Source organism: Pteropus alecto, unplaced genomic scaffold, assembly GCF_000325575.1.
Source record: "Pteropus alecto unplaced genomic scaffold, ASM32557v1 scaffold86, whole genome shotgun sequence".
Lineage (NCBI taxonomy): Eukaryota > Metazoa > Chordata > Mammalia > Chiroptera > Pteropodidae > Pteropus > Pteropus alecto.
In genome coordinates, this window is record NW_006442109.1 from 31,412,989 (window position 1) to 31,439,079 (window position 26,091).

The window sequence follows — 26,091 nt, forward strand, 5'->3', positions numbered from 1 at the left end:
TAATAGTTAAGTGAAAAGAGGTTTTCAACTGTTCCTACGTAGACTTTACAACGAGCAGTAACATCTGTAATGTCAGATATAAGTGTCAATTAAAAATTACATAAATCCTGAAAGGTGAGGCCTGTGGGGGTAGCCATGCTTTGGCACAGTGGAGTGTGTGTGACCAGGCCCTGGGCAGGCAGAGCAGGATCGGACCTGTCAGTTCTCATAGCACACAAACATCGAGGTCTAATCTGAATGGGGAATACTAGGATATTGGAGCTGAAGCCTTGTGGTGACCCTGATAGGAGCTGAAAGTGCTTTGCCTGTACTGGGATTGGTTTCCACATTTCAGAGGATGGAGAAAATAGAAAGAGAAACAATTCAAACAAAGATGTGTGATGTGGAAAGTTCAGAGATTATGCAAAATAGCCAACAGTTACCCAATTAAGTACTTCGAAACTTCATCCTAATTTTAGGTATGCCACTAAAATATCCTGGACAAAAGTTATCTTAATTTAGCAGACAGTTATCACATTTGGAAATTATATGACCGACATATTTAAATTCTTTTTTTCCAATATTGTGACAAATACATAAACTTAACATTTTCCTAAGTGTAATCTAAATGATTGGAGGATATTATTACACTTATTTTATATTTACTAGTTGAGGAGACAGCAAGAAAATCTTTCTGAATAGTTGCTCCTGATTAAAAAGTACTTAGCTTATTATTTTTATATTTTAGAAATTCATTAATGGCAAACATTTTTCTTTCCACCCCCAAATCACCATCATATTGCATTAAGAAGTAATATGGGTAACTAGTCAAAGCACCATTTCACAGTATATAAATCTAACACAGAATATATTTACACATGACAGAAAATTCTCTTGACAGTTTTCTGGCCTCCAGCTAACTCTTTGACCTCTTAACATATGATACACTTCTAAGGCAACTACTTCAAAAGCTATCTAAGACTTACCTTTATGTACACTAATTTTGCACTTTAGAGGTCATCCTCAAACATTTGAACTCCAACAAAATTGGTTTCTATCACAAAGATAAAGATTGTAAAACCACGTAGAGACCATTTCGTTTGTTTAGTTTTTCTCTTTCAAGCTTTAACAGTCACCACTCACATTTATCATTTTGAAAAATGAATTTAATTTTTTAAATTAAAAGCCTTAATAGTTCCAAGTGAAGTTTTCAGCTTGATAGTAACTGGAAAAAAGTGGCCAGAAAAAATTTAAAAGCAATCATTTATGTTCATTTAAAATTTTAAATATTTTCTGTATTGAAGGCAGCATTTTATGCGTAAGTGTGTTTATCTGTGAAGGAGAAAGGCAAGGAGAGCAATGCAATTGAGTGTCAGGTAACCTGACCAAAGCTGAGTCCCTCAGTACTGCAGGAAGGTCAGATCCTCTCAGCATTGTACCAGTGTGTCAAAATACGTCAACAAACCATCACATCGTCGTAAGAAGAATGACCTTTCAGTTTTTTATGTCTGGGCTGCCGATGGAGCTCTGGACGTGGCGTATGCACGAATCGTTTCCCTAGTTGTTTGACAAATGCAGCTCCAAAGGTTTCTTTCAAGTGCGAGTTAAAAGCCCTGGTTTTTACATTTTGGTACAACTTTCTAAACCCATGTAACTCATGATGGGAACTGATCTTAGATTAACTATCAATACACCAAATGATCACCTTCAATGCAACTAGATTAAAATTACTTTATAATTGTTTCAATGTGAGACATGAAGGTTGGGAGTCAGTAAATTTAGAAATAATTTTATTTACTGTAAGAGTTAATATTTATTGTTAATTCTCTAAACTTTATTCTGGATCTCATTATATCACAGTTACCTTCTCTCTCTCTCTCCGTCTCTACTCTCCCCCTCTGAAAACTCATTTTGCCTATTTTTGTGAATGAGCCCTCAATCAATCTATCTTTGATCCATCACTTGGACTCCTCTCATACAACATGGTTGCCTCTGGACCTCTCGAAATATTGCAACTGAAGTTATCACTAACCTAGCTAATTTTCCACTCGAAATTCTTTGACAGCATCACTGTTCTCCCCATCAACGATATCAAAGCCCCAGAGTAAGCTTTGTTCAACACCCTCCAATAGGGTGTTGCTTTCCAAATTCATTTAGTTGCTTTCCAAATTCTGTAAATCTTGCCTTTATTATTTCTATAAGTTTATATAGTCTCTTTCCATTTCCACTACCAACATTATAATTCGGGGATTAATGGATTATTTCAAAATGGATGACTATCATAGCAATTGTGTTCCTATCCCCAACTTCTAAGCATTGCTACCAGAATATCTGTCCTAAAGTTTGACTCTGATCATGCCACTCTTCTATTTAAAAATCACCCCTGGCATTCCAGCTCTATGACTGTGACCTGGGCACTTAACCTCTCTATGCCTTGACTTTTTCATGTGAAATAAGGATAAAGTACTAGTATCTACCTTATAGGACTGTTACATGGATTAAAGAGGATAATACATGCAAGTGCTTAATCCAGTGCCTTGAACATAGTTGGTGCTCAGTGTTAGTTATTTTTGTGATCTATATAAAAGCTTTGTTTCCTTATTGAATGAAATTCTGTGAAGGCAAGTTAGGATTTACTCATCTCTATATGCTCTGAAATACATAATATGCTTCTTCTACTGATAAGGAACTCAATATCTCCTGAATTCAGTCATATATCTATGCAACTACTGATGGATTACTTTGCTAGAATGTGATGAATTAGAAATATGTAGTGGTAAAAATATTCACTTCACATTAAAATGAAAGGCAGTCGGACGTGATAAAATATTTTGGTCTAGTATTGAGTTCAATATGGTTTTGCACATCTGGCCTATGCACACAACCAATGACTTCATTTTCACTTTTGTAATCAATATAGAGTGCTTTAAAAGTATTATAGCTGAAGCTATCAAGGACAACTGTGATAGCCTCAAATTTATATAAGTTGATGAGCTTTCTAAATAAAAAAAAAATCCCCTTTACTAAATAAAGGAATTTTGCAAGAATTTTGAATTTATGATCACTTGGAATGAACTATCAGAGATGCTACAGGACTAAATTTAAAATGGGGAGGTGGTGATGGTTAGCAAAGCTGCCAGCAACGAAAGGGAAGGGAATGGCAAAAAGAAATATATAAGGAGATGTAGGAAGGGGTAAACAAGATTCCTGGCTCATACAACCTATGTGAGAAAATAAGGGAGAACAAGACACAGGAAACATTTCAATGCTACGATTGAGGTAGGAAAGGAATTAAAATGAAATAATGAAATTCACTCAAATCATAAGAGTAGACTAAGACTACGAAGAAACCAGCAAGAAAAACACACAAAAAATATGTGGCTTGTGTTAATGGATAAATAGAAATTACAGGAGTTTAGTTTTTATACAACTATGACTTCCAGAGTCGATTAGAAATTAGAAGTAAAGAATATTTATCATTGCTATTGTGTATCCATATGGATTTCTTTTTTGAGAAGAGTTGTATTGCAAATTGTATTTGTGGCTCATTTTCCTTATTCATGTGTGTGAGAAGAAAATGAGCAAGGGCAAACTAGGGCAATGTGGCCTCATCACCTATAAGTCTCCCATTCCAGGAGATTCTTCAATGATATCTAATAGCAGAAGATACTAAAAAATGTGAAAATGTATGTCTCTTAAGTATAGAGGGAGAGAGAAAAAGGAGAGAAAAAGTGTAACTGCTAGGAACAGGGCTCTGTCTCACCAAAGATGGCCCGTTTTATCTTAGTCCAAGGAGCAGCAGAAGTTCTTAATGAGTGTTATCAAAAGATGACTAAAGAAAGCTGCTTTCTAACAACCATAGCATATTATCCAATCTTTGGCCTTAACCACACCAAAGGACTTCCCTTTTGTTGGGCAAAAAGTTATGACTGAAAGTCCTGTTCTAATCCTCAGGAGTCTGGGAGAAAGAGAGGTAGACTATCTGGATGTCTGTTTGAAAGATACCAAAATAAAGAAACCTGAAGGTCTGTACAGTACTTTCTCATAGATTATTCTAGTCATAGTTAACGCCTAAGGAAATTTGTTTATGATGACAATGAAGTCCATAATTAAAATAGCATAAATAAGATTACAAGGTTAATGCTGAATAAGACAAACTGGTTTACACTGTGCTAAATTATGTGTTAAAGATCATAATTGTGAGACGTCTACTTGGAGCCAAGATGGGGCAACAGGGACTGCATTTGTCCTCCTGCTGGAAATAACTTAAGAAACAAACAAAATAGATGACAGCAGTGAAGGAGAGAGACATCTGAGTGATGGGAAACAAGAGGTGAGTCCCTCTGCCTGCCACTTGGAAAGGGTTTTCAGGCTGCAAGGTTGGGAGGAGAACCTAGGTGAAGCATAGGGTTCTCCTTGAGTCAAGGAGATACAGCTGGGAGAATGGGAAGATCAGGCATTTTGAGCTTTCCATAAAACAAATCTCAACAACTTTAAAGAATTCAAGTTTGTTCCTGACCTCAATAGAATTCAATTAGAATCCAGTAACAGAAGGATGTGTGAAACCTTTCCAAATGCTTAGAAACAAAATAGTACACTGCTAAATAGCCTGTGAGTCAAAGAAAAAATGGAAAGAAAAATTAGAAAAGTTTTGGGAACCAAATAAAGTTGAAAATACATTTAAAATTTAGTGGAATATAGCTATAGAAACACTTTGAGGCAAATTTGCAGCACTAGCCCGACTTTATTGGAAAAAAACATGGTCTCAAACCAATAACCTCAGCCTTCCATCTTAGCAAACCAGAAAAAGAGCTAATCAAACTGAAACTAAAGAAAATAAATAATATAAATTAGAGCTGAAATCAGTGACAGAGGAAAAAAAACAATAAAAATAGATATTGATAAACCTTTAGGCAGACCGATCTGGAAAAGTAGACAAAATTATTAATATCAGAAATGGGAAAGGTGACATAATTACAAATTCTCCAGATATTAAAAGCATAAAGGAATATTTTGAAAAAGTTTATGCTAATACATTCCGCGATTACATGAAATGAATAAACTCTTTGAAAGACACAAAGTGCCAAAGTTCACTCAAGAAAAAGAATAGAAAAGCTATTTTTTTGTAAAAAACTGATATTGTAGTTAAAAAAAAAACAAGAAAATAGGCCTAGGTAGTCTAACTGGGGAATTCTACTTGATATTTAAGGAAGAAATAGTAACAATTTTGCACAAACTCTTTCAGTAAATTCGACAGGAGAAATTACTTCCCGACTCATACTATGAGGCCAGGATTATCCTAATACCAAAACCAGACAAAGGCTTAAAAAGGAAAAAATAAATCACAGACCAATATCACTCATGAACATAGATGTAAAAATTCTTAACATATTTTTAGCAAATCACATGCAACAAAATATAAAAAAAAGATATTGCTTCATGACCAAGTGGATTTAACCCAGGGATGTATAATCAGTATGACATTCAAGAATCAATCACTGCAATTCACCATATTAACCGATCAATAAAAAAATACTCATATGATCATCTTAATAGATGTATAAAAAAGCATCCAACAAAATTTTTGATAAAAACTCTCAGCAAACTAGGAATAGAAGGTAGTTTTCTCAATCTGATAAAGAGGAGCTACAAAAAATCTATAGGTAATAGTATCTTTAATGGTGAAAGATTGAATTCCTTTCCCCCAAGATCAGGGGCAAGGCATGATGTATGCTCTCACCACTATTAATCTCTGTATAGAACATTCTAGACAGTGCAGATAAAAAAAAAAAGGAAAGAAGCACTCAAATTGAAAAATTGAAAAAACAAAATTGTCTTTATTCACAAATGACACAGTTGTTTATATAGAAAATCCTATGGCATCTATCAAAAAGGTAAAATATTAATAAGTGAATTTTACATGGTTATAGGATACAAGATCAATATACAAAATCAATTGTATTCTATAGTAACACGAACTGGAAATTGAAACAAAAAAAACTGCTGCTAATAGAATCAAGAAATATAAAATTCAGAGGTATCAATCGGACAAAAAATTTGCGAGGTATGTACATTGAAATTATAAAGCATTTTTGAGAAAAATATTAAAAGGGCTAAATAATTGGAGAGATACCATGTTCATGGATCAGAAGACTCAATAACAATTAAGTTATCAGTTCTTCCCAAGTTGATCTATAAATTCACTCTGATCCCAATCAGAATCCCAGCAGAATTTCTTAGGAATTTATAACTGATACTAAAATTCATATGGTGATACAAAGGTCCCAGAATAGACAAAAAAAAATGTTGAAAAAGAAAAATTAAGTTTGAGAACTTATACCAGCTATTTCCGAAACTATAATTTTGTAGTCATCAAGACAATGTAGAATTGATATAAAGATAGACAAATTGAGCAATAGAATAAAATAGAGAATACCAAAAAAAAGGACAATATACGTCTGATCAATTGATTTTTGACAAATGTGCAAAGGCTATTTTGTGGAGAAAGGAAAGTCTTCCCAACAAATGCTTCTGGCACTACTGAGTATCCACATGAAAGAAAATGAACTTTGATCCACACATCATACCATATAAAAATTAACTGAAAATGGATGCTAGACCTAAATATAAATTTAAAACTATAAATATTTTAGAAGAAAACAAAGGGAACATTTTTGTGATATCTTTCTGTCTATCTATCTATCTATCTCTTATCTATCTATCTATCTATCTATCTATCTATCTATCTATCAACTATCTATTTAATTAATTTACTTATTAGGCAAGGCAATCCTTGGTTGACCTCACAGATCGCAAGGACCTTGTCAGCTTACAATCCCTTATTTTTTTATATTTTACTCCTACAGCACCTGGTCTTCCTAGGTGATCTTCCATCCAAGTACTAATCAGGCCCGACCCTGCTTAGCTTCCAAGATCAGATGGGATCGGGCTTGTTCAGGGTGGTTGTGATTTCTTTAGCTCTTTAAATCTTTTAATATTTCTTAGATAGAACATCAAGAGTGAAATCCATAAGAGAAAAAAATTGGTAAAATGAACTTCATTAAAATTAAAAACTCCTGACCTTGAAATTCACTGTTAAGAGAAATGAAAAGACAAGCCATAGACTGGGAGAGAGTATTTCATATCTGACCACATATCTGATAAAGGATTTGTTACCAAGAATATTTTTTAAAACTACCAAAACTCAATAAGAAAGCACTTAAAAAATGGGCCTAAGATTTGAACAGGTACTTCTCCAAAGAGACTAACAGGTAGAAATAAACATATGAAGATTCTTAATATCATTGATCATTAAAGAAAAACAAATTAAAATCATATTGAGACACTACTACACAACTATTAGAAAACCCAAAGTTAAAAAAAAAAACTGACTGTACCAAGTTATGGGGAAGATGGAGAGCACCCAGAACTCTCATGAATTGCTGATTGAAATGTAAAATGGTATAACAACTTTGGAAAACAGTTTAATCATTTCATTAAAAAGTAAACATACGACATGACCCAACCATTTCATTGGGTGTTTGCCCAAGAGAAATAAAATGACACAAAGATTTTTACACTGTTCATAGAACTTTACAGCTTTACATAACTAGAAACAACATACATGTCCATCCACAGGTAAACAGATAAATAAGTAGTAGTACAGTTACTTAACTGAATACTTCTCTACAATAAAGAAATGAACTACTGATATATATAACAACATGGATAGTGAAACAATTACTCTGAGTAAAAAAGCTGAAAAAAAAAAAGAATACATGCTGTATGATTACATGATTCCATTTATAGAAAATACTAGAAAATGTAAACTAATCTATAGTGACAGAAGGGAGATCACTGGTGGCTCAGGTGCAGGGAGAGCTGAAGGAATTGAGAGGAAGGATTATAAAGGGGTACAAGGAACTTTTGGAGGTGATAGGCATGTTCACTATCTTTGTCATGGTGATAATTTTTTGAGTTTATACATAAATCAAAACTTGTCAAATTGTACACGTTAAATATGTGCAGTTTGCTGTATATCAATTATATCCCATGAAAGCTGTTTTTAAAAACATTATTTATTGAAACATTTTTTTTTACATGCTTACTTTTTCTGTACCATATATAAAAAACTCTGATTCTGTGATTTCTAATACAACGATTTAAGGGTTACTATACTTTGAAGGCATGGGCATATGTAACAGGCTTTTATATTAATCCTAAAGATATACATTTGAATATAGAATAAGAACACTTGAGAGAGCAACAGAGAACACCTGGCCCATTTTCTCCAACCACATGAGGGTGAATATCTAACCTAGCCGGCTGGAGAGCTTTTGGCTTCAGCTTAGCAAACCCATAACTGCCTCTTATAGCAGATTTATCACCATGACTGACATGAAGCTGCATGGTGGAGCAGAAAGTACAAGTGTGAGAGTTCAGAGGGAGACCTGGATTCAGGTTCTGTCTTTGAGATTTACTGCCTCAGTCCTCAAATATGAACCCCTCAAAGGTGGAGGCTGGGTCCTTACTGACTAACATAGTACCTGTTATGTGTTTACTGATCTGAACCAGTATTCCTTAATTAAGCTATTATTTTTCTCATTAAGACTGTTTAGAAGCAGACAGGCAAAGGATGCTATGGCTAGCTGACAAATTAAGGCTAAGTAAAGAAGTTGAGTTCAGTGCTGGATGAAGATAAGCATTACCATCTAAAGTTTTTAAAATAAAAGAAAAACTCTCAAGGTCTACCACATACCAATTAAATCAGTTTTCCAGGGATAAAGCCCATATTCATTTTTAAAAAATGCTCCCCCATGTGATTTTAATATGCAGTGAAGTTTGAAAATTACTGCACTAGATACCAAGGCTTTTAGCATCAATTTCAACCTAATCTCCATTATTCCGGAATTAATCTTAGAAACAGACTTGGGGTCCTGATGCTAACTGTGCTCCTGAGACATTTCCTACTGCGAGAATCTCTTTTATTCTTCCCTCACTTTCCCTGTATGATCATAATGGTTGTGTTTCTTCTTTTAGAATGGCCACCTAGTCATTTGTTTGTTGGCCTGGCTTAGGGTGACATTTCTGAACCGTATGTGACTCATACTGACTCTATCATAGTGAGTCAACCTATTTAGATCCTTGGATTTGGAAAATGGGTCAATATGCTCTCCTCCCGTCAAACCGCCCTCCCCACCCCCAAATCTTGTATATGTCTGAAGACAGTAATCAAATATCTTTCTGAGAAATTACAATTCATTGATAGTTCCTTGTAGGTCTATTTTCTTTACCTTTAATCTCTTGATTAACTTATTCCAGTTTCTCAAAAACCATCTCTTTATTGCAAACATCACTTTAAAGGCCTAAGACAGTATTTCTACTCCTTATTCACTTTTATATTTAAAATCAACATTGAAAACAATTAACAATGCAGAAAATCTGAATTCTCTGGTAGAGAAAGTTCTTGCTATTCACATTCCAAATGCAGTAAAAATGGTACTTAATGATTATGAGAAATCATTCTTTTAAAAGTACTGTATACACAGAAGACTCTTCCTTCGTCCTTTCAAATATTTTGAGGTTACTCTGGCTAATAATAGTGTCAAGTATTTGTCTAGAACAATGGGACATCAATATCTCACCACCATCTCCACTTTAAGAGATGGAAAAGGAAATGATTATATTTTACCTTTAGAGAAGTCCTCTCCAGTGCATTTGCTAATTATTAGTCAATCTGTCTCCCGTTGCTGATGACTACTTGTTAGAATACGGCAGCAGTGCCTTCTGAGGCTGCTGTAATTGAAGGTTTGTAAGAGCTTCTATTGCTGAGGCACATATCCCAACTTAAGACAGATGTGATCAGCCTTGTTTTTAACAAGACTGAAATAACTGAAAATCTGTGATTTAGCTAATTGCGGGCTTCCTGGAAGTAATACAGAAAAAAACTTTGGACATCCTCTGAAAGATACCTTCCTTAACTCGAACTGCTTGGTGGCCCCATTCTAAATGCCTCACCTCTCAAGTTAACACAGACCAGAGAATGCAATCACTAAACCAGTGAGTAAATAAGCAATCTTTAAAAAATACTTAGAGGAAGAACTCAAGTCAAATCAATTCTTGTGGCAGAAAGTATTAGCTTAGCATTGCTTCTAGGAAAACAGACTCTCTGGAGCCAAAGGTTCAAAAATCCAACAAATGGAACTCAGCTCTTAATCTTTTCAGTGATACATAAATGTGATCAAGAGCATATTTCCTCTGGGGCTCATCTTTCCTCATATCCTAACACCAGTATAAGATATGACTCTGTAAGAAAAATGTACTTGCTTCAATTGATATTGTCCTTTAGACCGGTCAAGAGGGGCCCATGGCCAGGACCCAAATTTTAAAGAATTCTGCTCTGGTGCCCTCTGATTTCACTTCAACTCCTAGGATGAGAAGTCTGTGGGGCAAAAGAGACATCCTCACCCAATGATGTATATCCTCGCAATCCCTTTCCAGGGCAAACTCCATGTACCAGGAACCTCAGAACTTCCTAATCAAATAGCACTGAAACCACACCCAGAGCCTACAAAGGTTCACTTGTCTGATAAGAAGGCAGACCACTAGAGTGTGCACATCTGGCCTGAGAGAAGGTCAAGGGAAGTGGTTTGTGGTAACGTACATGGAGCTTGGATGTACAGGTTGGGGTGTGCTTGACAGTTTTCCAGGTATAAGACAGAGGAGTAGGAAGGGTAGGAAGAGAAGGGAGGTGGGTTATGTGGCAAGACCACCTATCCCTACATTGCCACATGCAGCATGGATCTCCAGGGAGTTTGATAATTCTTAATGAAACTCTGAACTTTTAGATCTTAATGCAGAATAAATTATATTTTACTTACTATCTGTTAACTTGATATTCAACCTCAATCATTTAGGCAAGTGGTATACAAACCTCCACTGGTACCCTTGCCCAGGCCCCTCAAGTGCTAGGGTGGGCCCAGTTTCATGCATACCCTAAAGAAATTACAGAATATCTTCTGCTCAGGATTTTCAAGGCATTCCATGGCAAATCTCAAATGAGAGACCTGGTTGAAGTTTTGCAAAAGTAAATAATCAATATACGATGATAAATATCTAAAAAACTTAAATACACATATGCTACATTTCATGAAATAAATCTGCAAAAGTCTATACATTCGAAAAGTCTGTAAATTTCTAGAAATGGGGCATTTTTCATCCAAATTGGAAAGAAATAAAACTTTGAAATAAAAATTTAGAGATGACATGATATCATATACAGAAAACCCTAAAGTAGTTCTAAACCTATTAGAACTACTAATAAATGAATTCAGTAAAGTTGTAGCATACAAAATCAATATACAAAAATCTGTTGCATTTCTATACACTAATAACGAACAGAAAGAGAAATTAAGAAACCAATCCCATTTATAATTACATAAAAAAGAATAAAATATCTAGAAATATATTTAACCAAGGCAGTGAAACACCTGTAAACTAAAAACTATAAGACATTGATGAAAGAAAGTGAATAAGATACAAATAAATGAAAATGGTTCCATGCTCATGGAATGGAAGCATTAATATTGTTAAAATGTCCATAGTACCCAAAGCAATCGACAGATTCAATACAATCCTTATCAAAATTCCACTGGCATTTTTCACAAAAATAGACAAATAATCCTAAAATTTGTATGGAACCCAAAAGACTCCAAATAGCCAAAGAAATCTTAAGAAAGAAGAACAAAACTGGAGGCATCATGCTCCCTGACTTCAAGCTCTATTACAAAGCAATAGTAATCAAAATAGCGTGGTATTGGCATAAAAACAGACACATAGATCAATAGGTAGACTAGACAGGCCAGAAATAAAACCACACACATACAATTGATTAATTTATGACAAAAGAGATAAGAATATACAATAGGAAAAGGACAGTCTCTTCAATAAATGGTGTTGGGAGAAATGGACAGCCATAGGCAACAAAATGAAACTGGACCCCTATCTTGTATCGTGCACAAAAATTAACCCAAATGGATCAAAGTCTTCAATGTAAGACCTGAAACAACAAAATGCTTACAAGAAAATACAGGCAGTAAGCTCCTTGACATTAGTCTGGGCAATCTTTTTTTTTTTTTTTTACCTTTCCAAAAGCAAAGGCAACAAAAGCAAAAATAAACAAGTGGGACTACATCAAACTAAAAAGCTTCTGCATAACAAAGGAAATTGTCAACAAAATAAAAAAGTCAACCTACTGAATGGGAGAAAGTATCTGCAATATCCAAACTATAAAAAGAAGTCATATAACCCAACAGCAAAAAACCAAACAGCCCAATTGAAGAATAGGCAGAAGATATGAATAGACACTTTTCAAAAGAAGACATACAGATGTCCAACAGATATATGAAAAGGGGAGATGCAAATCAAAACTACAATGAAATATTGCCTCACACCTATTAGAATAGCTACTATCAAAAAGGTAACAAGTATTGGCAAAGATGTAGAGAAAAGGGAACCCTTGTTCACTGTTTGGTGGCAATGTAAATTAGTGAAGACACTATGGAAAATAGCATGGAAGTTCCTCAAAAAACTAAAAATAGAATCATCATATATATTATCCAGCAATTCCACTTCTGGGTCTTTAACCAAAGAAATAAAAAGAACTAATTCGAAAAGATACATGCACCCTTATGTTTACTGCAGCATTGTTTACAATATCCAAGATATGGAAATAACCTAAGTGTCCATTTGCAGATAAATCAAAAAAGAAAATGTGCTATATATACAATGGAATATTATTCAGCCACATAAAAGAATAAAATCTTGCCATTTGTGACAATATGGATGAACCCTGAGGGCATTATGCTAAGTGAAATAAGTCAGAGAAAAACAAATGCCATATGATCTCACACTGTGGAATCTAAAAGAAAAAAAGCTCATAGATACAGAGAACATACTGGTGGTTGCCAAAGGCGGGTGGTTAGGGGGTGAGAAAAGGGTGAAAGGGGTCAAAAGGTACAAACCTCCAGTTATAAAATAAATGTCATGGGGATGTAATGTGCAGCATGGTGATTATAGTTAATAATACTGTATTGCATATATGAAAGTTGCTGAGAGATTAGATCTTAAAAGTTCTCATCACAAGAAAAAAAATCCTGTAATTATATATGGTGATGGATGTTAACTAGACTTATTGTGGTGATTATTTAGCAACAGATACAAATAATAAATCTTTATGCTGGATACCTAAAACTAATATAATGTCACATATCAATTATACCTCAATTTAAAAAAAAAGAAATAGAGAAAAATGAGGCATTTTTCTCATTGTCCTTAGAGTGACATTCTCAAAGAAAATATTTTGGCCCTGTTGTAGTTTAATGTGACAATGTCTGACATAATCCTTAATGGCTGATTCAAAATGTTGTTGTCTGTCATGTATCAGAAAATTCATTCACTCACTCTTTCATTCAATTAATATCTACTATGATGTGCCAGATAATCCACCAGCTTCTGGGTATTTGATGATAAATAAAACAAATAGATAAGACGGAACTCAATATTAACTGAAAAAAGATGACAAGTAAATAAGCAATTACACTATTGAATAAATGCTATAAAATTATTAGAACACAGGAGGGACATCAAACCCAATCTGGGAATTACAGGAAGGTTTCCCAAAGAGATGTCAACCAAGATGAGTGCTGAGGTTAGCCGAGTAGGGGTTTATCTGGCAAAGAAGGCAATTAAAAATGCCGACTGAGAATTTTATCAGACAATGTTATATAGGAAAAAAAAAACAAAGGGGAACTAATATTTGTTGACTGCCAGGTACTGTGAAAGTACTTTATATGTATTAAATAACTGATCTTGACAACAATATGGAGAAGAAGGTATTATTAATCCATTTTATTAAGAAGAAAACAAAAGCTCAGGGAAGTTAAGCAAGTTGCTCTCAGTCATGGGGTAAGAAAGTGACACGGCATGGACTCAAATCCAGGAATAGGACGAATTCCTTCCATCTCTTCAAGGATCACTGAACTGGAAAATCATGTTCAAACAAAACTTTGCCTATTCTTTCCAGTCAGTAAGCTTAAATCTTCTTTGACAGAAGTAGAGAGGTATATCTACAAAGCGCACTTTGCTTTTCAATAGATTCCACTGATGACTGACCGGGTGCCAGAATGAGCCTGGAAAGGCACACGGCAGGGCTGACCTTGAAGTTAAGATTGCCAGGTTCTTGATCAGTAGTTGTTGGGCACTGCTTATGTGCTGTATAGCTGCATGTGGCTCATTGCTATTTAGGGTCACTCAATTTTGTTCAAATTGACCCATTTGATTTCCAACCAATAAAATGAGCAGAGATGTCTGTTCCTGCTTCTTTAAAAGGTCTCAAGTTGGAACCTATGTATGTAATTTGGCCTCAGATTGTAGAATTAGTTTCTTTCTTTACCTGTCACCAATGGAATATGAAAATAAATGTAGTAATAGAGGTCAAATTGTTAAAGAACTAATTTTTTTGACTAAAGAAGTAGAATAAGAAGACTTTTTTTTTTTTTTTTTTTTTTGGTGCTGGTTGCATAAGGAAATATACTGTTTTATATAATTTGTGTATATATAGCCTCAAGTATACGGGATATATATATACACACACATATATAAGCAAATATACAATTGTATATATAATTTGATGCTAGGTATATTATGGTCCAAATTCTGCTTCTCAGAGGCACTCTTTATTTCCTTTAACTCCATAAAAATTAGAGACTGTGGAGTTTTGAGGAGCTATTTAATCAAGGTTTATACCTGGGATTGGGGCCTATTTGAAGAAAAGATAGCTTATATTCTGTAGTCAATATCTCTGACTACATTGTAAAAATTAAAATATTTTTGAGGTTAATTAAGCCAGGGAAAATTCTTGAAAAGCTTTGATTATGAAGGAATGAGGGGTACACTACATATAATAATTAGAAATAGCAATATAAAAGGTAAAGCTCTTTTAAGGGCTTGTATTCAAACAAGCAAATTAGTGTTTATATAAATGTTTCTAACTAAAGTCTATTCATTCATGTAGACAGAAGCAAGTATCATGAAGTAAAGCCAAGTGAGGAGAGGGAGATGACTAAGGGTGATGCCATTTAGATTGAGTGGTCAGGGAAGGACTCCCTGAACAGGAAAAATATGAGCAGAAACCTGAACGTTGTAAAGAGTTCCGCTAAGGGGAGATTCAAGCAAAGAAAATTCTAAGCAGAAGGCTTAGCCAGAGTAAGGGTCTTGAAGTAGAAACAAGCAGTGTAGATTTAAGAAGACTAAGGAAGCCGGTGTGGCCGAAAAAGTATAAGAGGAGAGAATGTGAGGCGAGGGGAGAGAGGTAGGTGTGAAAAGAACTGAAGGTGGTAAAGAGGCAGATCATGCCTGGCTCTGGATGTCATGGTAAAGAGTTTGGATTTTATTTTACACCTGATGGGAAGCCACTGAGGAGTTCTGAGCAGAGAAGTGTGACAGCCTGATTTATATTTTCCAAGAGTCGCTCTCACTGGGGTAGGAAAAACTGATCACACAAGTGCAAGAGTTGACCTAAGGAGACCAGTTTGGAAGCTACAGCCATAGTCCAAGAGATGGATGACAGCCACTGAGGTGACAGCAGGTGAGGTGGTGATAAATGGCACAACTTGAGACATGATGAAGATTGAGCTGAAAGGATCTGCTGATGGACTGGTGATAATATTTAGGTTTTTGGATTGAGTATTTTGGCAAACTGTAGTGCTATTAGTTGAGTTTGGGAGGAAATGGGGGAATAACAAACTTATGGGGTGGGTTGGGGGGGGAATCAAGGGTTTAATTTTAGACATGTTAAGTATGAGATACCTATTAGGTATCCAAGAACAGATACTGAGTATATAGTTGGATAGGCAAAAGAAAAATTGTACTCAGGAAATATTAGGGCTGCAGGTAAAAATTAGGAGATACCAGTACAGAGACAGTAAATAAAGCACCAGTCTCTGATGAGATCTCAAACAAAACAAAACAAAACAAAACAAAACGAAACAGAACAAAAAACAGCCAGGGAGTGAATGTAGACAGAAAAGAGAAGAGGGTGAACAATGAGTTCCAGAGCCCTAAGCCAAGAGTTAGAAAGAGGAAGAAGAGCCAGCAAAGGAGACTGAGTACGCTGATGGTATGGCAGAAAGAAACCCAGAATATCTCTTGGAAGCCAAGATAAGATATTTTAATAAAGAGGGAGGGTGCGATCAACTTTGTTAAAAGTTGCTGAAGGGTTGAGTAACAATATCAATTTATATTAAAAAAAAAAAACTCATAGAAATATTAAACTAAAAATTAGGGAGGGTCTGTAGTTAGTGTGGGAAAATGGGTTTATACAAGGTCATGATTCTGCAAATATTAATTGAACAGCTTATTGTAAACTCCAATCTAAAAATAGTATGACGATTAGATAACAGTTTTTAAGTGAACTAGAGGCTTATCACACAAATAAAGCAATTAGCCCCAATGCCAGCCAGAAGCCTCCTTGAAAAGTTACCTAAATTGGGAGGGATGATTTCTATCAACTCTGAAGAGATTTAGCAACTGCTCTATGAGTTGCACTGAATCAAAATATGAAAAGAGTAGGATCTCATACTTTCATAAATGGGCTAAGTTTTGTCAAAATGCTCCATCACTGGTAAGTTTGTATTGTTATTATAACCAGCGTTTTACATCCAAGTAAATGTCTGTGTTTTCGTTCTGAACATCAGCACTGCTTGCATTTCTTGGCCTCTGCAGACGTTTGTTAACATCAGTGACTTCTGTTAACATCAGTGACTTCTGTGTAGAGTATTTCCTCCTTGAATGATCTGGAACATTCCAAACCAAGGTTGTCTTTCTTTTATCACATAATATACCCTAAATGGATTATTTAGCGTATGTGTTTAGGGTATGTAAATCAATAGTAGTGTTAAGTAAAACATCATTAGAATGTAAAAAGTGGCATGTAACACAAAAATCTCAAATCCAGTCCACAGGAAACTGTATTAAGTTATCCATCCATTGCTTAGACTCCCTCCAGCGACATCAATAATCTATAGGTCTATCATATAGATGACTATATTATTTAATCAGCTGCTAAAATAGTGAGTACTAGGCACATAGTAGGCACTCAAAAAATTGCTGAGTTGTTTTAGAATGAAGATATGCTTACGGGATTTTTAAGAAAGCTCTACAACTATTCCTGTTAAAAGGCTTGACCAGTACCAAAGGAAGGGAGATAGTCTCAATGCAGAATGATCGAGTTTATCAGTTTTTTAAAATCCTTTAGCAACCTAAACTTATGCAATTTGATTTTCTTGTCATTGCTTTTCCTATACTATCAAAAATGATGCTTTCTTTACTATTTCAAACTCATCATCAAATTGCTAAAAATCGAAAATTCAATTTGCCACATTACTGCTAATTTGAATAATGGCTGAATAAAAGACAGGAAACGCTGAAGCAGCAATGATTTCTAAAACATTTTGCACTTTCCTCCTCCATCCCTGTAAAGTAAAGCTCGGATGCTACGCACAATTACACAAGAAAATCAAGAAAGCCATTACATTCAGCATTTTGTCATGATCATTGTTACCATGGCAAAAAGTGGGCTTAGTTTAGCACAGCTGCTACAGGCGAGGTCTGCTGGCCTTTTGTAAGGCTGAGTAACAATATAATGCCAAATTCTGTAGCCTGTCACTGTTTTTTTTTCCCCAGGATAAGACTATTGTCCACAGATGCTACTGTCTCATTCCTTAATGATTTGGGTCAATGTCATCTTATTATTGTATTCTAACTGTTGGCCAATGACTGGGGAACACAATTAATCTACGAAGGTTACCCCTTGACCTACCTCCTGTTCTAAAGGGAAAAATGTGTGCTATGAAAACTAGGGATTTTAATAATATAAAACCCAAGTTTCAACTGTTTTATTGTAAATGGCAATAGAGTTGTCGTGGATATAGCACAGGTAAGCAAGTGAGAGAGACAAACACAGGCCCAGGATGACTCTATGGCATGCTATTTCTTCTCTTTGAATATCAGTTTAGTTATCTATAAAATAGGGATAAAAGTAACTTCCTTGCGAGGATTAACTGAGATAATGTGCAGACCCAAGGACATGGTGGATAATCAGTAATATGGCATTAATAGTATGGCAATAATATGGCCCCTCCTTCAACACCACCCTTTTCTAAATCACTGAGATTTCCCATGCCTTTGGAAATGTTGCCCGAAGTTGGTAGGTAAGCTGTTTTCTACTGCTGGCAAGTAAATTGTTTTGATCTTTTATACTGTTTGTAGAGTCTCCTCAGAGAAGCAAGGATAAAATATTTTTTAAAGGTCTGACAGTAAGCATAAATTTCTTATCAAAAGGATAAAAGTCAGTGTCAATATCATAATATGCACATCTTATTATTCATATTTTAAGTGACATTGATATTATCAGTATAAAATGGAAAATGGCATATATACTGATTTTGACCTTATGCAGAGATTTTTAGTTTTAAAAAATGAAGCGACGTTATGAAAGCAGAGAAGTTTAAATTATCTAAAATGAATACATTAATCAAGTCTCTGTATTTACTAGAAACAAAGGCTACTAGCATTTTTACCAGTTAAACTAAATATTTTTTCTAATGAGATTTCAGCTGACTATCGTTTATCTTAAGAGAAAAATAATGGGACCTTACCTATTCCAGTAGCTCCAGAACTGGTCATGCAGGTAGGCGTGGTGGCTACATTCATCACCAAATGAGGCTTTGCTTTCAATCCAGTGAATTATGCGCCCTTCTACAGCTAAGGGACAAAGCATTACTAATATAGAGCAAAGGAAAGGGAAGATTGAAAATTCTGAACTCTGTATAGGCCTCCGTATGATTCACATTAATGAGCAGAGGTTTAGCCCTCACCCTCATCTATGAAAGTAATTATAAAACAATACACTGTATATGTTTGTTACAAGGGACACTTATGCCACAGTCACATCCCTTTTATTTTCATCATCATCTTCAAAAGTCCCTTTCTTATTCTGAGGCTGTACAAGTTGACAAGCAATGCAAAAACAAACCAAAGTGAGTCTGGCTTTTCAATACAACCATATTTTAAAAATGCAGTATTTAAAAAAATGACTTGAAATGTCTTCAGAGACAATGTTTATTTCTCAAATATATGTAAAAGATTTTGAGGCTAAGATTTCTTCTGAACCTATTATTTTCTGCTATTTTAAAATAATATTTTCCAACAATTTTACCCATTTAGATATAGTATTATAAAGATAATGTACTTTGTTAACAACAACAAAAAAATCTATGAAAAAAACAGATCTTTCTTTATAAACAAGTGCATAATAGAGTTTAAGGACTTACCAACTGGTACCTGTAAAATAAAGTCGGGTGTTTTATCATAACCCTTTGCACGGAGCTGATCTTCATCTACGGGAAAAACAAACACCATCACTTATAACAATATTCCATGAATAAGAGAGCAATATAATTGCTTTTCTTTCTTAAAAATGTGTAAAAATTGCTAATGCAGACATACATATCTTTCTTATGTGTGTAATGCTGTGTCAGAATAAACTTTCTTAATAAACCTGAAGCATAGATATAAGAATGCTTCTTTGTCTCTTCGGCATTTTTATATCTTTATTATAAACATTAATTCAAGCTGTCATATGCCACCTTTTTTATAATTGAAAATACTCAAAATAATGAAATATACTTACTGATTAAAAGAAAAGGCTTCGCTACCATGAATATCACTAAAGTTATCAGGCAATATCAATAATTTACAGTAAGGCACATGCACATAGCCTTTACGATTATAAAATAAATACATTTATTAAAGCAATTAAGAAAGCTTAGTTTCTATTAGTGAAACTATTCCTACATACAACACAAGAGAGGTACAAGGACAATGAGATCACCACAGAAACTTAATTATCCTACTTAAATTCTTTGGTATGCTATTGTTTCTGGCATTTACCAGAGTTTTACAACTAATAATATATAATTCTGAAAAGCAAACTGGATTTGAGATTTTTTTCTAAGTCTGTTTGATTTCTTGATCTCGTGTAAATATCAATGATCTATTCAGAAGGAAAAGGGTCTAGAAAACTGAGAGCTTGACAAAGTTGGAAAAAACTAGGTAAGTGCTTGTTTAAAAAAAAAAAAAAATTCTCCGATATTTTCTAAATGCTGTCCTTGACTTCTAATGGCATTACAATGTGATTTCTGAAATGAGGAGTTCTCCATTAGATTTTGGAGTGACCTGGTCATTCAATTCCAGACATGGCTTTCTATCTTCACCCAACCTCAACTAATGGCCCGGCCAAGTAACAAGGAAGGCTGTGTGGTCTCTTAACACTTACTGGGCTGTTGACATTGTCATGCATCCCATTCGCCTTCCTGCATCACCTTTGATTAAAATTAATGGCCCATTCCCAGTGTTGGGTAGCTTATTTCCAATCCATTTGTCAGTCCAAGACAGTGGTTTCATGGCCAATGTTCAGAAACTCTGTTTGAGAACACTCTTGGTGTATCTTGAAAGGTCAGCATTTTAAATGTAAATAACTTTTTAATGACAAGACTCATATTTAAACTAGATATTTGTTATATTTTATTAAGCGTTGATATCGTTTATCTAGCTTTTGAAGGTTTGATGCCAGAATTCAGAACAATCTCCCATCCTTGAAATATAAAAAAATGTTGTTAACTATTGAGATAAGAAAATACAAATTAAAGTAATCTTACTCTAAAAACAAGAGAATTTGGAAAACTAGACTTCAGATGAAAAGACTGGAATAATTTCTATCCTCTAAATGCACTCTGGCCACAAGAATGTTAAATGGAAAAGGCATTTATTAAAATCAACTCAAGTGCCTTGAGCTCATGTTTCAGGTACCTGATGAACAGTTTTAAAAGTTGGGTTGACATTAAAAAGAGATTAATATTTTATTAAAACTATCCTAGGCTGATCAACCTTTGCAGATGTTAAAATATGTTTTGAAAGAAAAATGATTATGTTTCTGACAGCAGCTCAAAACAAAATTTCAAAGGTCACCAAGCAATCCAAATGTACACACTAATATCCCTTTAAAAGGCAGATGCCGTACCCCTGTTCACTGCACCAAAGTTATTAACACAATACCTACAATTTAAATTTCATGACTTCATGTGAAATTTAAAAACCCAAACCACCAAACCTGAACATAAAACATCAGGTGAGGCTAGGGAATCTTTTCAACTTTCTGGGGAGAACTTCAAAGTGCCACTGTGCCCCTATGCTTTCTCCCCCTACTCCACCTCACTTTCCTCCCTCTCAGTATGAAGTTGATCCAATAGTAATTTTACCCAAAGTATAGCTTCTAAAAGTCTATGTCACCACTAGTGATATTAGACTTTTTTAAAAAAAATATAAAGAGGTTATTCCATATATCTGAAATATTATGTTATGTATCAGCTATCTTCTTTATTTACTAAACTCCCACTGTCTTATGCACCCTGTTTCAACCTTCACATTATTTTTTTCCTCCTAGATTTACTGAGAGAGGAGGAGGGAACAACTTGACAAAGTTCAAAGGAAATGACAGTACAAGAATGGGAAGCAGCATTTACGAACAAGTGGCTTTGCTCATCTGATCTAGGCCCTAGGAGAAGCTGCTATCGCTGATCATTCCACTGGGAGAATTTTAAGGTCAGCTCCCATCCATCTGGCTTGACTTCCTGGTCCCCAGACCTTGAAAGATTCCTTACCATTAAGATCATTAACCAAACCACTGAGTACAAATTTAAAATTCGGTTGACCATTAGATGGTTCAGGGTTCCACCTCTAGGATCTAGTGGTTATGACTCAGTCATCAGGTCACATTCTTCCCTTCAGCCTCATTCTCTGTTCATCCCTTGTCTTTCCTTGTATGGGATTGTCTCCCAAATATTGGGCCTGAAGCCTCTGCTCTGAGGACAGGAAATGATTCCTTTCCATTTTTTAAACTTTATTCATTGGCCCAGTCTCACCACCACCAACACATGTGCTTTGCACATACTTAATGCTCAAAAAGGATAACTAAATAAAATACAAGTATGTTAAAAAAAATTCATGTCTTCTACAAAACCTACATAGAATGACAATAATTTTCTGATTTAACTCTCCATGAATCAAGGCAAAGACAACAGATCTGGCCCAAAGTTCAAAGTTTTATTTGATAACTTTTGCTGCTGTCTTTCATCCTTGGTTCCAACTGTTTGCTGAGGTTCATCATAAAGGAAGAAATTCCATCCTTTTCCTTGATACTTATGGGAAGTTTTCCTCCTTTTTTCTTTGATCTGTAGTATTTCTTTAAATAACATTGGATTTATCCATTCCTTGGAGTTTGGGCAGAATTTCTCACAAAAAGCTATCTGGTCTGGTGCTACTGTGGTGGGAAGCTCTTTGGTTATCTTTCTGATTTCTTTTACAGCTACTAATCTATCTAGATTTTTATCTCTTCTAAAGTATTGCAATTTATATTTTTCCTGAGAATTTCATGCAGGTTCTTATAGCTCTTTGTACATATTTCGGCTAGATGGTTACTTATGATTCTTTGAATTTTCCAAGTGGGAAACTGGGTGTTTAAGTAAATTGCTGTTTAATTCAAGAAAAAGTGACCAAGAGAAAAGTAAGAACAATATTAGTTAGAAAGGGGGGTGGGTGGGTGCATAATGGCAATGTTTTAGAATAGAATTTTTAGTATAACTTCTCTAAAATGGTTGGGGATCAATATAAAATCAATCTCCAAATCTCATACCTGCCTTATTTAGTGAATGTAGCAAATATAAAGTAAGGCTCTTCTGGTTTAAGGTGTATATTAAAAGCACTCAATATATTACATAACTACAAAGCTTGTTAATATCATCATTCAAGTGTTCATTATTGAAATTAATATAAGAATATTCTTGCTTAAAAGCAGGCTTTTTAGCTTTTAAATCCACAAAATGTAAGATTTTTCGACCATGAAAGCCTCATGACACTGAGTGTTGCTGAGCCGGTAAAGTTTTAGAGATTACAGATCCAACACTCCAATTTACACGTGTAAAGGTGGCCTGGAGAAGTGACCCACCAAGACCTAGCCCTCTCAAATAGTTAAAGATACAGGGAAGGGCCCACATCCACCAAGTTCTAGTTTGTCCCAATATACCGTACACCATCTTTAATGATGGCAAATATTTAAATTTGATCATTTGTAATATTTATGAAGTGGGGAAAAACTTTTATTTTCTTCCTTGAAGATCTTGAAGGAGAGGTGACGACCTTCTGTTGGATATTATTTAGATGACACCTGCCTGAAGAGATGAACTACATAATCTCTTGATTTCTAGATGCTCCTCTCTCCAACTAAACTACAATAAAATCAACAAAACTGCAACCACAGATAAAACTGATGGTGAAAATCTAAAAACAACCCAGGTCTTCATTTATTTTTGTTGTCAGGCCTGCTTTTAGAGGGCATTTAAAAAAAGAAATTACACATACTTAAAGAACACTGTGAAAGTTTAATTTCTCTGGCCTTTTAATTACCCTCTCCTCTAAATACCCAAAATATCCAAAGCAATTAAGTACTAATTACACAATTTCTTTTTAAAAATAAAAGGCTGATTTTGAGTCAGAGAACAAAACACATCTGAAACTAGTTAACATATACTTAAGAATCACAGGAGGGCATGAGGACTACCAAGAAAAAGTTTGAGCTTTTATTTGCTTTATATAAGGCTTTAAATTTAAGAACTACAGTTAATCCCAGAGAAATGAGGTAAAATTCCAATTCACGACATCTGAAGACAAAAAGTAACATTCTGGCATGGACTTTTATCTATAAATTTGTCAAAAGGTTTTAAAATGCTAGGTTAAAATACACTGTATGAATAAAAAGAATCTTTATAACACCTATTACATTTTTTCTAAATTGGGGAAGGGCAAAAAGGATATACATCAATACAAATGAAAACTACAATATATCTTTTCTCCTTAATATTTTGTTTTACTGACTTATCTTTTTTCCCAAAACACTGTCTCATTCAATATGTGGAGCTATGTATGACCTCTGTATATCATATTTTTTAGTTCTTGAAAAATAAGTTTCACAGCCTTTTCTACCCAATTTAAGAAGTTTGCAAAGTTTCAGTAATACATGTTACTATGATGTGCAAACCATGAGCAAAGATACACAGAACAGACACGCATTTAATGAGGAGACCAATAGCACAAATAAATGAAATTTTTAGAGTACTCAAAATTTCATTATGGCCATTAGTTTCAACCTTTTCCTCCAAAGCCTCTTATCAAAGCCACTAATAAGGAATACAACTGACTGCTCTGACCTTGTCCTTTGCTTATGTCTTTAGGGGACAATAGTAATAAAAATTGAAAAATGCCCTGAAGATAGGAAACAAATGGGAGGTCACGAAGCTGGGACAGTGCAAAATAAGGCTGGGTAGGCTGATCCCTGCCGACTGGTGGTTGTAAAGACAGAGTGCATGAATATCAACAAAAATAAAACTTGTCTATATTTTATACCATATCACTCTCAATTCTTTTGGTTTAACGTCATAAAAGAAAGGATGAATTGGCACGGTAGAATAAAAAGGATACGAGACAATCTGTTGGGAGGACACTAGCTGTAATGCAAAGCCTGGTCAGTTTTTTCTAAACAAAACGAGTGCATTGGATGGTTGTTAGAGTCCTTTGCAACTCCAAAGTTCTGAGGAATGGCTGAATGTTAGCCTTTGTCTGCCCCAGTTCTTTTAACTGTAGCCTCTGATGTCAGACCCTTCTGTAGGGCCAGCTTCATCTTTCCTAGAAGCAATCTTGATGGAGGGAGGCATATTTGCAGTTCCGGAACATACAAAGGACAAAGGATCTCCTATATATATATAGAGAGAGAGAGACAAAAGGAGAGAAAGGGAGAGAAGGAGTGGGGAGAGGATAAGGAGAAGAAGGTAGACAGACAGACAGACAGACACAGAGGACCAAGGAGCTAATCCGACAATAACACTAACAATAGAAGCTCAAACCTGTAGCTAATTTTCTGTGAGGTGAGTAAAGTATTTGATTTTTCTGTCCTGTACCCCATTTCCTCTGGCATTGCCACCTCACTCTTACAATGTGATTTTGGTAGATGGTAAATATGTGATGCTCAACCACTGGCCATAGGAGTGGATACCTGACCCAAACTAGCTGACCAGAGTCTTGTCTGAGATTTATAATGGAACAAAAGAGAATCACCAACTTTTCTCTGGGATTATGAGCTGTAAGGAGTAAACAAACTAGCAACTGCTAGGGATCACCTATATTGCTTAAGAATAAAGCCAACACTGGGGGGAAAAAACAAAACAAACAAACAAACAAACAAACAAAGAGAACACAAAAAGGAGAAAAGAGGAGACTTTAATGACATAGTTTTGTCTTCTGGATTCCAGACACATCAGAAGCAAACTTCTCTCTTTCGGGTTTCCCAGGTATATTGGTAAACAAATAAATTCTCCTTTTGTGTGTGTCTAATCTAGTTTGATTAGATTTCTGTCACTTACAACCAAAATAGTTCCAATATACCATTGGTAGTCAGGAAAGCACATAATGAGCAGACATGAGTTTTTAACCAGAGCAATGGTGAAGGAAGGAAGGGCCGAAGGCCTGGAGCAGAAAGGCTCCCATCATAAGTGGACAGGGTAACCTGTCTTCAAAATTCCAAGCAGCAGGTTGTCTTCCAGCAGTATACACGTGTATGGCTCTTTACTCTTGGTCCCAGGGAGAAACACTTAAAAGCATATTAAATAAGGGAAATGAGTGAATATGGTTCCTCATCATGACAATTTCTTCAAGAGAAGAACAGGACCCACGTCTCGGCCCCAATATCACGTTCTTGTTACTCTGAAAATTGCGTCTGATTTTTAACCCTCAGGTAGATAGGAACATGAATAGTTGCTGCCTTATGAGATACCCCACCATCTCAATTCCCTTTAGCCTATACACTCATATGTTTCGTTTCTAGTCTTATTCTCTACTGCTAACATCTGCATGTAAACACAATCTTCATATTCTAAATCTCATCTG

General features: G+C 35.0%; 1 protein-coding gene across 4 annotated transcripts in view; it reads right to left on the minus strand.

The window, feature by feature from the left end:
• Positions 1 to 26,091, minus strand: part of CUNH15orf41 (chromosome unknown C15orf41 homolog) — a 202,969-nt gene that overhangs the window by 78,030 nt on the left and 98,848 nt on the right. The window contains exons 9-11 of one of the 4 annotated variants that reach the window (XM_025038887.1): positions 19,371 to 19,436; positions 18,696 to 18,819; positions 16,597 to 16,832 (exon numbers count right to left, since the gene is read on the minus strand). In XM_025038887.1, the coding sequence (XP_024894655.1) occupies positions 16,775 to 16,832; positions 18,696 to 18,819; positions 19,371 to 19,436 (248 nt within the window). In that variant the 3' untranslated portion in view covers positions 16,597 to 16,774. Of the gene's footprint in view, positions 1 to 16,596; positions 16,833 to 18,695; positions 18,820 to 19,370; positions 19,437 to 26,091 lie in introns of those variants that run through there. The other 3 variants (XM_025038888.1, XM_025038886.1, XM_015595809.2) reach the window with 3 other exon arrangements.